This window comes from Equus przewalskii, chromosome 19, assembly GCF_037783145.1.
Source record: "Equus przewalskii isolate Varuska chromosome 19, EquPr2, whole genome shotgun sequence".
Classification (NCBI taxonomy): Eukaryota; Metazoa; Chordata; class Mammalia; order Perissodactyla; family Equidae; genus Equus; species Equus przewalskii.
This window is the reverse complement of record NC_091849.1, coordinates 35,872,242-35,885,251: the sequence shown is the minus strand read 5'-3', so window position 1 is coordinate 35,885,251 and position 13,010 is coordinate 35,872,242. Positions and strand designations below refer to the sequence as shown.

At 57.7% G+C, this 13,010-nt stretch overlaps 1 protein-coding gene and 1 long non-coding RNA gene across 3 annotated transcripts; one reads left to right on the top strand and one right to left on the bottom strand.

The window, feature by feature from the left end:
• The first annotated feature begins 204 nt into the window (after positions 1 to 204).
• On the top strand, positions 205 to 12,605 carry TULP1 (TUB like protein 1). Of its 2 annotated transcripts, XM_070584454.1 has the most exons (15): positions 205 to 305; positions 414 to 465; positions 817 to 907; positions 1,178 to 1,336; positions 1,960 to 2,103; positions 2,831 to 2,932; positions 3,009 to 3,128; positions 3,427 to 3,542; positions 6,088 to 6,093; positions 6,196 to 6,366; positions 6,551 to 6,663; positions 7,826 to 7,940; positions 8,012 to 8,110; positions 10,257 to 10,428; positions 12,016 to 12,605. In XM_070584454.1, the coding sequence occupies exons 1-15, from the start codon at positions 259 to 261 to the stop codon at positions 12,147 to 12,149; spliced, it is 1,641 nt and encodes a 546-aa protein (XP_070440555.1). In that variant the 5' UTR covers positions 205 to 258; the 3' UTR covers positions 12,150 to 12,605. The 2 variants fall into 2 exon arrangements, 1 of the variants encoding a protein (XP_070440555.1); XR_011529697.1 differs by lacking the exons at positions 205 to 305; positions 414 to 465; positions 817 to 907; ... (9 more) ...; positions 8,012 to 8,110; positions 10,257 to 10,428 and adding an exon at positions 11,553 to 11,829 and having other exon boundaries at positions 12,016 to 12,155.
• On the bottom strand, positions 4,988 to 10,263 carry LOC139077303 (uncharacterized). The gene is made up of 3 exons (XR_011529698.1): positions 6,531 to 10,263; positions 5,531 to 5,676; positions 4,988 to 5,233 (listed from the first exon to the last, which is right to left on the bottom strand). It is a non-coding gene; the product is annotated as an uncharacterized lncRNA (long non-coding RNA).
• Positions 12,606 to 13,010: the final 405 nt, after the last annotated feature.

The following is a 13,010-nucleotide window of genomic DNA, read 5'->3' as shown; positions in this document are numbered from 1 at the left end:
TGGCTGGTCCAGCGATGCCATCCTTCAGGGCCTGGGGGTCTAAGAACTTGGGAGCTCAGCCTCCTGCTCCCTCAGTGGGCTGGGCCTCGCGGAGGTTGGGGGGGCGGGGTCGGGGAGGCGGGTCTCCCTCGGGGCTGCGGGGCCGCCCCTCCCAGCCGGGGAGGTGGGGGCGAGGCTGAGCCGGATTAGCTGGGGGGCAGGAAGGCTCCCAGAGCGGCAGGGTGGCCACAGGAGGGGCTGTGGGGAGGCGAAGGCACGATGCCGCTGCAGGACGACACCCTCCGAGAGGTGTGGGCCTCCGACAGGTCTGGAAGGCACCCCCACACACACCTGGACCCTGGGGGGCCAGAGGCATGGGTGGGGAGGCGGGTAGGAAAAGGGGAGGCAGACCCTCATTCCTTTGCTACCCTCAGCGGGCACGAGGAGGAAGGCCAGAGCCCGGAGGTCCAGCGGCGCCCCAAGCAGGTATGTCACCCTGCTTGGAAAGGGGGCAGGAAGACCCCCAACTATAAGGCCACGCAGGGAGGGGATCCGGGAGCGGGGCGGGTCCCCCTCAGTGGCCTCTGGGGTTGCTTATCTGGAGTGTTTTTGTAGGAAAGGGGCGTTCGGAGGCATGGAGGGTCCGGAGGAGGAATTGGGGCTTTGGGGCATTGCAGGTGGCCGTGATGGAGGGGAGGGGTCATCCTGCCTCACCCCAAGAAGGAGGCTGCAGTTCGCCTCCCGCTAATCTGCATTTATTCCTGACGGCTCAGGGATTAGAGGGTGACTGGCAGCCCTCACAGCCCCCCTTTCCTTCCTTTTGACCCGCACCCTCAGCGGCCCGCCCGGGGGCCGAAGTTGAGGAAGAAGAAGACGGAAGCCCCTGAGTCCCCCTGCCCCACGGCATCTAAGCCCCGGAGACCGGGCGGCGGGCGGGGGGCCGAGCCCGGGGGCGCCCCCCAGGGTGAGGGGCGCGGGAGGGAGGGACCTGCGGGGCGCGGGGTGGAGCCCTCCCAGGGGAGGGGGAAGGGGAGAGGGGGACCCGACGGGTGGGAGCCGGGGAGGCCGGGGGCGGGGTTGGAGGGATGGATGAGAGCCGGGGAGAGGTGTCGGTGGTGGAAGCAGGCCCAGGGGAGACCCCGGGGCGAGGGGCCCCAGACGGGAGGGGGTCCTCCCTGACCCGCGCATCTCGGCCCAGCCGGGCGGAGGGGGAGGCCGCGGGAGGAGCCCGCCCCGGGGTCGGCCGAGGTCCCCGCGCCGCCGACCGTCTACACCAGGTTCCTCAGGGACCCCGAAGCCAAGAAGCGCGACCCCCGGGAAACCTTCCTGGTGGCCCGCGCGCCGCACGCGGAGGACGGTGAGAGAGGGCCCGAGGGAAGGGCGGGGGGAGAGAGGAGGAAAAGGGCTGGCCGGGAACCGCGGTGGGGAGGCGGAACACAGAAAAACCGCCTCCACTCCTCTGCTTTGTCTTTGAGCCAGAAAAACCTTTATTCTCTTGTTCTTTCTCCCATTTCCAGATAGGGAAACTGAGGCACACAAAGTTTAAGAGTTTTGCCTTAAACTACAGCCAGGGGCCAGAGGTAGCCCAGATGGGTCTGCTCAAGGTCAGAAACAGAGACAGACAAGGACAGGGAGAAGCAGAGTGGGAGAAACAGCGGAGATGCAAAGAGACGGGCAGGGAGGGGAGAGTGTGTGAGGAGGTGAGGGTCCCAGAAAGAGCGAGGGAGGGCCTGCAGAGGAGAGTATTTTCCCTGAACAGGACTGCCAAACCCCCAGCAGTCCCCACCTCCAGCTCACTCTCCTGACTGTAGGCCCCCCCCAAGACTTGGGTGTCACCCCCATTCTTCTCCTGTTCCTGTTCCAGAAGGGGAGTCTCCCACCCCTGCCGCTCATTTACCCTCTCTGGGCAATTGAGGGACGCGGCTCCCCAGATAGGGGGGGCCTACCCCAGCCCCCATTGTGAAGAGTTTCTCCCTACAGAGGATGAGGAAGAGGAGGAGGACGATGAAGATGGAGAGGAGGAAGAAAAGAGAGAGAAAATCCCTCTGCCTCCCAAGAAGCCCCCTAAAGAGAAGGCTTCTGCAGACACCAACGGGAGGCGGGCTAAGGCCCAGGCCCCGAAGGGTGGGTGTGGCGCGCGCAGAGCAGAGCACAGACACCACCAACTAGTCCTGCCCTGGAGGGAGACTGAGAAAGTCACCCGGTGCTGGTCCCAGAGCATTTCTTCCCCCTGGTGGTCCTGAAAGGACCTAGATAGATATGTGCTCCCCACCGTCCCCCCTGCCCTCTGGCCCCTGCCCCCCGCCCAGAGTGCTCTGTGAGCCAGGGGAGGGCAGAGGATTTGTTTTCTTCGTGATGTTCATTTAGTTTTTTTAACAATATGAATTATGGTTATAATTTTTACAAAAGTATCAAAGTGATTGCAGTAAAAATCAATGGGCGAGTAAATGCTGGTGGCCAGGGCACCTTGCCCTGTGGCTACCGCAGTCCGCTGTAAACGTGGAGGGCGCTAGACCGCGGGCCTCCGCGTGAGGGAGAGCTCTGTCTGTGGCAGCGGCCAGAGGTTTTCAGGGGAGATGGGGTGGGAGCTGGGATTCAGAGGTTTGGTTAGAGGGCATGGCCTTCATTCATTCATTCATTCATTCATTCGGTAACTGCTTATTGACTTATTAAGCTCTTGGTGTTTGTCCAGTTTTGGACTCAGGGTTAAAAATGTGAGGAGCAGAGGGCAGACCCTGGGCCTTTGTCAGGGCTTCAGCGTCCCTGGGGCCTGAAGGCACCGCGAGTGGGTTGGAAGGTGGCCCTCAGCCCCAACAGGCCTTCTTTGTCTAACCCCACCCTCCATGACCAGGGGACCTGGGGAGCCCTGTCCCCCCGAGGAAACCTCTGCGCAGTAAGAAGAAGGAGGCACCGGCGGGGGAAGGGACCAAGACGAGAAAGACGAAGAAGAAAGGTGAGGCTGGTCTCTGGAGGACCAGGGGCCTCGGGGTGCCGTGGGGGGTGTGACCCCCTCCCATCCACACACGCAGGGGCTGGGGAGGCTGACAAGGACCCCTCAGGGAGCCCGGCCGGAGTGAGGAAGAAGACCCCAGCAGCCATGTTTCTGGTTGGAGAAGACGGCCCAGCTGAGAAGGCTCCCAAGAAGAAAGGTGGGTGGCAGTGGCCCCCGGGTGCCATGGGGAGGGGTGGGGAGCTGGGGTGCAGTGTGGGTAAGGAGTGTGGGTTCTAGAGTCAGAAGTCTTGGGGGACATCTGGATCCCCACTTTACTAGCTGTGTGGCCTCAGGCAGGTGTCTTAGCTTTCTGAGGTTCTGGTAATAGTGAGACGGGGTTACTCTCCTGAGGTTGGGGGGTGGTCCCAGTGAGACATGGGGTGAGAAGCACTCTGCAAACCGTGAAGTACTCCGCCAGGTCAGGGGTCATCAGTGTTGTCCCCCTCCATGCCCAGGCACTCCCAAAGCCTCAGAAGACAGGAAGGAGGAAGAGGAAGAGGAGGAAGAGGGGGCAGCTGTGGTGACCACGAACAGCAATCCGAAGGGCAAGGCGAAAGGAAAAGGCAAAAAGGTTGGGGACCAGAGGGGAAAGGGGCTGAGGTCCCTTCAGGGAGCAGTGACAGGGGCCTGGGCTCGGGGGACTAGAGTGTGGGACCTCATGCACTAAGGCCGGGGAGTCACTTGGGGTCAGAATCTTGGTTCCCCCTCTGGCACCAAACTTGTGAGAACAGAAGAGGCAGTTGTGGGGGACAGGCTGGGACTGGCCACCTGGGGGCCTTCTGCCATCTGGATTCTAAGCCCTCCCCTCGGCAGCCCAACCATCAGACACAGCCGGGGGGCTCACACGGCGCCCACATGAAGAGAGACACGTTTTCTGTACCAGGGAGTAGAGCCCACAGGCAGACAGGCACGTGTGCACATGCCCTTGGGCACACGGGCTGACCCATAGCCAGCGGTCCATGGTGTCAAAATATTTCCACCCTACTGCTCTGAGTTCCCCAAATGCTTTCTGCTGCCCCACCCAGGACCTCCCAACCTTCCAGCAACTAAGGGGTTAACACTGGCGGTGAGGGCCCTCTGGACCCTCCTCCAGGCGACCCACGTCCATTCTGACTGAGCATTCTTCATGGGCAGTACAGCTTGTGAAATATTTTGAATATCACTCTTACTCACAAACAGGACTCAGGCACCAACATGCACAAATGATTAAGCAAGAGAGAGAGGTCCAACCGAAGAGAGAAAGTGAGGGAAGTCTTTGAGAAACTGGTTTCCACGAGTGGAGAGATCCCCATGAGGGCAGGGCCGGGGTCTTAGCTATGTGGGTTTATTAGTTTGTTCAAGAGTGGTCAGATCTCAGGGGACGGATTCACATTAGCCAAGATCACCAGATACTGATGTATAAACTGCAAGGCCAGTTTATTATCTCCCTGGAGGACTATAACTGCAGTCCAGCCTTCAATACAGTAGGCCCTTGAATTCACAGCTGCAGAAATGTTTGAATAAGCTCTGGCTTTCTCCATATCACATTCCGAACATAGTCTTGTGTTTCCTAAGTTTCTTCTGGAACAGCCTAGAGTGGAGAAGAGATGCTCACTTGCCCGCAGGCTAAGGGCCCGCTCCCCGACACCAGCCTCACCTTCTACACAGTGCAAACTTGCCCTCAGCAAAAATGGCCAACCGCAGCACATGTGAACCCGGGGCTTCTCTGTGGCTCAGAAATAGCATTCAATCCTGATGTGCGCACAGCAGGGCTGGCAGTCCCTTCTCTCCGCTGTTGGGGAAATTGGGGTTAGGATCTTGGCTCCCGCCTTGTGAGGGGTAGAACACGAGGGCAAAGGGCAGCAGGTTGGTGAGAACAGAGGGGCAGTTGTGGGGTCACCAGGCCAGGGCAGGCCACCCCAGGGCTTAATGCAACTCAATTGTTACTAGGAGTTTCCCCAGGAGCAAAATGAGCTTATTCATTCATTTGTTCTCTTAACCATGTATCGCTGTATAACAAAGCACCTCGAAATGTAGTGCCTTCAAACAACAAACGTTTATTTTCCTACTTTCTGTGGGTCAGAAATCTAGGAGCAGCTTAGCTCAGGGTCTCCCATGAGGCTGCAGTCAAGATGGCAGCTGGGGCGGCAGTCATCCCGAGAGCTTGACCGGAAATTGAGGAGCTGCTGCTCACATGGCTCGCTGCCGTGCTCGCTGGCTGGAGGCCTCTTCACAGGGCTGCTCGGCTCTTCTTATGACATGGCAGCCAACTTGCCCCAAAGCCTGAGAGTGGCCCAAGAGAGAGCAAGCAGAAGCCACAGTATCTTTTATGACCCAGCCTTAGAAGTGACCCCCCCATCACTCCTGTCGCATTCGATTGGTCACAAAGACCAACCCTGGGACAGTGTGGGAGGGGACCACACCAGCATGTAAATACCAGGAGGCAGGGGTCAGGGGGCCATCTTGGAGGTTGGCTACTCCATCCATTGTGTGTCTACTCTATGCCCATAATAACAGCAGAAGCCAACACTTCTGTAGCGCTATGTGCACAGAACACAGCACTCCATACCTCAGCCTCACCTCAGTTCGCCCTGAGGGTGTGTCCACGTGGAGGAAGGTCTTTCTAAAGGCTCTGGATCTCACAGGAGGCTGGGCAGCGTCCACCTCTTACTAGCTATGTGGACTTGGCCAAGGTACTTAACCTCTCTGAACCTCAGCTGCTTCATCTGTAAAATGGGACAACCCCCTCAGCAGGTACGGAGAGGAGGATCAAATGAGTTAATATCTGCAAAGTGCTTAGAACCATACTGGGCACATCAGTAGACTTCCTATGAGTGTTTGTTAAATGTATAAACTAAATAAGGTTGTCCCAGGGATCCACCCGACCCTACCCACTTCTCGGATGGAAAAACTGAGTCGCAGCAGGGTTAAAACTTGACGAACTTGACAGTTAGTGGTGGAACCAGGATTTGAACCCAGGCTGTCTGGCTCCAGAGCCTGGGCTCTTAACCACAAGCTAAAGGAAATAGTAATAAAGTGCAAACCTCCCCAGAACCCCCTAACAGAGCCCGCTGAGCTGCTGGGGACCACGAGGGCCCGGCTGCAGTCTAGCTGGCCTCTGTTCTCTCCCCTCACAGAAAGCGGTGAGTGGTCCGGCCTACCCTGCCTGTGTCCTGGCGCTGGGGACCTGCTGAGGGCACGGGAGCCAGGGCTCTGGGGCTGATGCACCCTCTGCCCCCACCCAGAAGGAGGAGAGGGCTCCGTCCCCACCCGTGGAAGTGGATGAACCCCGGGAATTCGTGCTTCGGCCCGCCCCCCAGGGCCGGACAGTGCGCTGCCGGCTGACCCGGGACAAGAAGGGTATGGATCGGGGCCTGTATCCCTCCTACTTCCTGCACCTGGACACGGAGAAGAAGGTGGGTAGGGGTAAGGGAGGGGGAGGGGAGGGAGGGGGAGGGGAGAGAGTGGGGGTGCCAGGCTGAGGGAGGGTCTGGGGCCAAGATGAGGGGCTACAAGGCAAACAGGGCTTCTCCTCCCCTCCCCCTCGTCCTTCTGCCACCCCTCCTTCCCATCCTCTCACCTGTCTCCACCTCTGCCCAGGTGTTCCTCTTGGCTGGCAGGAAACGGAAGAGGAGCAAGACGGCCAATTACCTCATCTCCAGTGACCCTACCAATCTGTCCCGAGGAGGGGAGAATTTCATCGGGAAGCTGAGGTGGGGCTGGGAGGCTGGGGGCAGCAAGAGGGCCACAGCCAGTCTTCTCTGTCCCCTGTGCTTACAGAGTGCCCACCACACTGGACACTTGGGAACTGCCTCCAGCCCAGGGGCTCTTACGCTTTATATAGATCTCTTGGGGGATCTTGTTAAAATGGTTTGGGGGTTGGGGCAGCTGGGTAGTGCAGTGGTTAAGTTTGCGTGCTCTGCTTTGGCAGCCTGGGGTTTGCAGGTCCAGATCCCAGGTGCTGACCTACCTACCGCTTATCAAGCCATGCTGTGGCAGGTGTCCTACATATAAAATGGAGGAAGATAGGCACGGATGTTAGCTCAGGGCCAATCTTCCTCAGCAAAAAGAAAAGAAAAGAAAAGGTTTGGCAGTGGATGTTGGCTCAGACCTAATCTTCCTCAAAAAAAAAAAAAAAGATTCAGTGGATCTGGAGCTTGGTGGGGGGGGGGGGGTGTTGAGATGCTGCATTTCTAACAAGCACCCAAGTGATGCCCACCCTGCTGGTCCAGGGACCTTACCTGGAGGAGAGCATAGGCTTCAGGAGGGCAGGGCCCATGCCTGTTTTGTCCGTGGTGGAATTGCTAGCCCCTGGCACATAGTAGCTACTCAATAAGTATTTACTAAGTGAATGAATGAGCAAATATTTGGCACCTACCCTGTGCTGTGTCTCCCTATTTATCTCATCTAATCTTCGCCGCACATCTGAGCGGTGCGGGGAGGTGAGCCCCAGTCAGGCCTTTTTTCTTTTATTTATGTATTTAACAAACACTTATATAACGTCTACCTATCTGTCAGGCAGAGTTCTAAGTAACTTCCAAATATTAACCCATTTAATCATCTTATCAACCAAATGAGATAAATACTGCTATTATGCCCATTTTACAGATGGGGAAGTTGAGGCTCAGACAGTTTAGGTGACTTGCCTAAAGTCACACAGCTGGTAAGAGAGCTGAGATTTGAACGCTGCCCAGTCTCCTTCTAGACTGAGCTTTTGAAAGACCTCATGGGAGAAGCCAGGGGCAGGGGACCGCTCCGTCCCGGGACAGCCCTCCCTGGATGGAGGAAGCTCTCAGAACTGCTCGGCTGTGAGGGAGGGTCTCGAGCAGGAGCGCGGCGCCCCCAGCCGCGCGCCCAGCTCCGCGCTGCTTGCAGGTCCAACCTCCTGGGGAACCGCTTCACCGTCTTCGACAGCGGGCAGAACCCGCAGCACCGCGGAGGCGGCGCGGACGTGGCGAGCCTGCGGCAGGAGCTGGCGGCCGTGATCTACGTGAGGACCCCCGTCCCCCGCCGAGGCCCCGCCCCGCGCGGCGGGCCGCCTGACACGCCTCTCCCTCCCAGGAGACCAACGTGCTGGGCTTCCGAGGTCCCCGGCGCATGACCGTCATCATTCCGGGCATGAATGCGGACAACCAGAGGGTCCCCATCCGGCCCCGAAATGTGAGCCCTGCGCCTCCCTCACCTGTCTCCCCCAGGGTCCTGCTCCCGACGCCACCCTCCCCTGGGAAGCTGGGGGGTGGGGGCTCAGCTTCCCCCCACCCAACCGCCGGGAACGAACTCACCCTCCTCCAGCACCTCATCATTCTGGCAACTTGTAGAATGAATTTGGGGTTTGTGTAATTGAATTCACAGAAACAAGCACAATGGGTTTTTTTTTTTCAGTTTACATCAAATCATCCATTCATGTATTCACTCAACACACATAGATTGAGTGCCAAGTGTTATTCTAGGCACCTGGAAGATGTCAGTGGACAAAGTAAAGACTCGCCCTCCCAAAGCTGGCATTCTAGTGGAGCAAGACGGTAGAGAGTATCTGTGAAAAATACGTAAATTATGTAGTATGTTAGGAAGTGATAAGTGCTATGGGGAAAAAGAAGTCGAACAGGGAAGGGCGATGAGAAGTGTGTGTGTGTAGGTTTCAATATTAATTACAGTGTCAAAGTGGGCCTCATTGAGAAGGTGAGATTTGAGCAAAGTCTTGAAGGAGGTGAGGGAGCAAGCCTGCAGATATCTGGGGAAAAAGCATCCAGGCAGAGGGAAGAGCCAGTGCAAAGGCCCTGAGGCAGCAGGATGCCTGGTGGGTTTGAGGAACAGCAAGGTGGCCAGTGTGGCTGGAGGGAGATGAGGTCAGAGAGGTGAGAGTGAGGGGCAGATAAAGCTAGTATAACTGGTTTTTACTCTGAGAGAAAGAGAATGCCATAGCAGGATTTTGAGTATAAAAGCCTGACATGATTTGACTTATATTTTAAAAAGCAAAGGTTGTTTGTTGCATGTGTGTGTGTTTGCAGGTGTAGGGTAAGATGAAGAGATGTCCTGGAGAGAGGTCCTTCAGAGTGTCTGTCCAGTTATCTGCTCCTTAGCCCTGCAGGCCGATTGAGGCCAGGATTTCAGAGACGGGATGACTGGCATGCTCCATATTCACAATGATGTCACTTTACTCATTTACAATGAAAAATAATACCCGTGTCAGCTGATCACACATCCTTCCTGGCTGGAAAGTCACACCGTAATCAGAGGCGAGCCAACCCGTGGGGCAGCAGCCATCGGAGGCTCTGGTCTGGAGGAGCCTGTGGGTCCCACACTTGCTCCTTCCGTGCCTCGAATAAACACACAGACCCTGCAGAGGCAGTGCCTCCCACGTGTGTCTGGGCTTTGTGACAACTACCCAGTGCTGCTTTGGGTCTCTCTTCAGCATCTCACAGGTCATTCTTTCTACAATCATTTATGAAAGCCAGGCACTGAAGATCCAAAAAAATCAACACAACGGTTACCATCCAAACAATATCTGATACTCACTGAGCATTTCGGCTGTGCCAGGAACGGATCTAAATAACATTACAGGTGCTATTAGCTTATTTAACCCTCACAACACCCTGTGGTGAGGGAAACTGAGGCACAGAGACGTTACTAAAATTCTGTGCCTGCCCTTAGAGTATCTAATTCTGTCCATTACAGCACAGGGGGAGGAATGGTAAGAGCGAGGTGTTATGAGAGCTCAGAGCTAAGACATCTAAGTCGGACCTGCGGTCAGGAAGCTTTCTTAGAGGACGTGATCTTGAGTGGACTCTAAGCCATGAACATGAACAGGTGACAGGGAAACTCAGGAAAGAAATATCTCAAGAGCACCATCATACAGACACCGCTTCTTCCTTCTAGAAGCTCTCTTCCAGGCCATTTTATTTTAACCACTGTTACCTGTCCATGTCCCCCAGCTCAACTGCAAGCTCCCTGTAGGTCCTAGAATGTCTGGTTCATCTTGCAATCAGGTGCCAGCATGTGGCCATTCCTAAGACCAAGGGCACAAAGCCAACTACTGTGTGCCAGATGCTACTTTCCATTTTCAGCCCTCCACTCGTGTCCCACAGCAAAGCCGCATTCTCCCAGATGTCCACCCTGCCCACAAGGACACCCCAGAGACCCAGCCTGCTCTCAAGGATACCCTGAATGGATGTTCACCTCCAGGCTGCACACCTGCACACACACTCAAGGGCGCGCGCATAGGTCCCCAGGCCCCTTCCCCTGTCAGTCCTGAGATATCTCAGCCACCCCTAATTGTCCTCTCCCTAATTCTCCCCTGGGCACCCAGGCCAGCGATGGGCTGCTGGTGCGCTGGCAGAACAAGACCCTGGAGAGCCTCATCGAGCTGCACAACAAGCCACCTGTCTGGAACGAGGACAGCGGCTCCTACACCCTCAACTTCCAAGGCCGAGTCACCCAGGCCTCGGTCAAGAACTTCCAGATTGTCCATGCCGACGACCGTGAGTATCTGAGGGCCCAGACCGGGCTGTCCCCGGCACCCCCACTCAGGGCCTTCCCCGCCTTCTCTCTCTCTCACGCTCACACGCATTGGCCTGAAGCTGTCCTTCATCCCTGGAGTTGAAACATCCACGAGGTCACTCTCTCCTGCGGGCCGTTGCCACTGTGCTCCCAGGAGCCTCAGATGTCCCGAGCCGGTGTCTTGGGGCCCATTGTGCCAGGCCCTCATTCTAGCATTGACCAGAGCCCCGGAGTAGACACTGGGATATTCCGGGTAAGACTGTGTTGAAGGGAGAGAGTTAAGCTGCTGGAGTTTGAAAACCACTGATAGCTAAACCCTTGGTGGCCAAACAGGATGCTGAGGCTCAGAGAGGACAGCCTCTTACCCAAAGTCTCTCAGCTCCTCCAGGCAGTTACACTGGCCCTCCAATCTTGTTTCACAAACACTTAGACAGGGCTTTCTATGTGCCAGGCACTGTTCTCAGGAATTTACGGACATGGAACCATAAATCTTTTCAACAACCTTGTGAGGAAGGTACTATTATCGTCCCTATGTAGCAGATGAGAAAACTGAGGCACAGAGAGGTTAAGTTACTTGCCCAAGGTCATACAGCTAGTAAGACGTAGAGCTGGAATTAGAACCCACATAGTCTGGCTCCAGTGCCCTGGCTCTGAACCCCTTCAGGATGGCTGCCCTTCAGGAGTGGGGAATATTAATCCAGCCTTTCTGAGTGGCTACTCTCTTACCTTCTCTCAAGTAAGGTCAAAGGCCTGCCCTCAAGGAGTTAGGGAAACAAAATGTACCTGGAACGTAATTAAGGAAAGATGTCCCTGTTCCAAGGCTGGGGGAGAGGTCCCCACCAGGGGAAGGAAGTCTGGGAATGGAAAGTTATCTCCCAAGGGACTCGAGGTTCCCAGGGTTGGCTAACAATGAGCGAGTTCCCCATCCCCCACTCCATCCTAGGGGTGTGCTCCCAGTGTCACCTGTCCCCAGGCCTTGGAAAGCTGCTCTCCAGATCACATTTCTGGTGGAGCCTGGTCCCGAGGTTGGGGGTATTTTTAGCAACTTCCTTTCCCTATGGATGTTGGGGGAGGTGTTGGCATTGGGGCTGGGAACCTGCACCAGATATGGGACAGCGGCTGAGTGGGGCCCCTGGATGAGGAAGGGAGCCAGGGGGCTAGTCAAGGCATTGAGCCTGGCAGTCTAAGATGGGACTTGGGGTCTAGGGGTGGAAAGAAGAAGGAATGGGGTCAGAAGACAACAGAGACGTCAGAAAAGAAGGATTCTAGGCTTCAGGACGTTTGACAGGTTCCTTTACTTAAGTGCCTGTTGTATGCATAGCCCTTGGCGGCAGAAGATAAGGCAGGGTCCCTGCCCTCGGGGTCTTACAGTCCGATGGATGGTAAAGCTGGAGGGTCGGGGTGGTTGGGCGAGATAAGAAGTCGGGGGTGGAGGGTGAATAACTGAGATGGTGGCTGAGGATTGGGGCCCCAGTGCAAGGGAGGGGGACTTTCCGCAACGTTGAGGGCATCCTCTGCCAGGACGGGGAACTCAGGTCTCAGCCCGCCCCGCCCGTCTGTGCCCACAGCCGACTACATCGTGCTGCAGTTCGGCCGCGTGGCCGAGGACGCCTTCACCCTGGACTACCGGTACCCGCTGTGCGCCCTGCAGGCCTTCGCCATAGCCCTCTCCAGTTTCGACGGGAAGCTGGCCTGCGAGTGACCCGAGCAGCCCCCCGGCGCCCCCAGAGCCTGCCGGGGTGGGGCAAAGGATTCCGTGGAGGCTCGCCAGAGTCCCTTCACCAAAGCCCCCACGGAAGACTCCTCCCCTGTCGGGGGGCTGACCCCTCACGGTCTCCGGATGACCTCCATCCACTCCCCAGCCTGGCACAGGAGGCAGGGGAGGAGCTCAGACGGCGGGTTGGACGGAGATGAAGAACATCTGGAGTTGGAGCCGCACATCTGGTCGCGGAGCCAGCCTGCGCCGCTTCCCCAGCCCCCGCCCCCTGCCCCGCGCCCCAGCCACTTCCTGTCCAGGAGCAGTAGTCAGTGTTGTCTTAACCCCCTCTGGGACCGTGCTAGGGCTCCGAGGAGCTGGGGCGGGCTCGGAGGAGGGGGTAGGTGATGAGGGACGAGGGCCGGGTACCCACATCCCCAATAAAACCGCGTCCTAGGCCCAGCGGCACGGTGGTTCTTCAGCGCGTGCGGAGAACGCGGCGGCGGGAGGGGTCCGGAGGGCGGGCTGGAGGCCTCCCCCCGCTCCCGCCCAGGCCCCGGGCGCTCCCGCGTCCCCTCCCCCGCGCCCATCGCCGGTCCTACCGAAACTCGGCGGGCTCGCAGTGTCGAGACGCCCCCCATGGGGGCCCCGGGGAGCCGGGCCGAGAGGGAGGGCCCCGGAGGTCCGGGAAGAGGGGGAAAGGGAGAAATTCGAGAAACAAGCCTCTCGGGGAGAACCAGACAAACCGGGTCCGGGCAGGGCGGGCGCAGCCGCCAGGGCGGGGCCGGGTCTGGGGCCCCGGGAGTGGGGGGCGGGCTCTCGGGCGGGAGCGGGCGCTCCGCCTGGGCGGCTCGGGCCTGGGCGGCG

Coding starts and splice junctions, on each gene's coding strand:
- TULP1 (XM_070584454.1), top strand. CDS start 259: ATGCCGCTGCAGGACGACACCCTCCGAGAGGTGTGGGCCTCCGACAG. Junction 1,337..1,959: donor CGCGCCGCACGCGGAGGACG/GTGAGAGAGGGC, acceptor TTCTCCCTACAG/AGGATGAGGAAGAGGAGGAG. Junction 10,429..12,015: donor GATTGTCCATGCCGACGACC/GTGAGTATCTGA, acceptor CTGTGCCCACAG/CCGACTACATCGTGCTGCAG.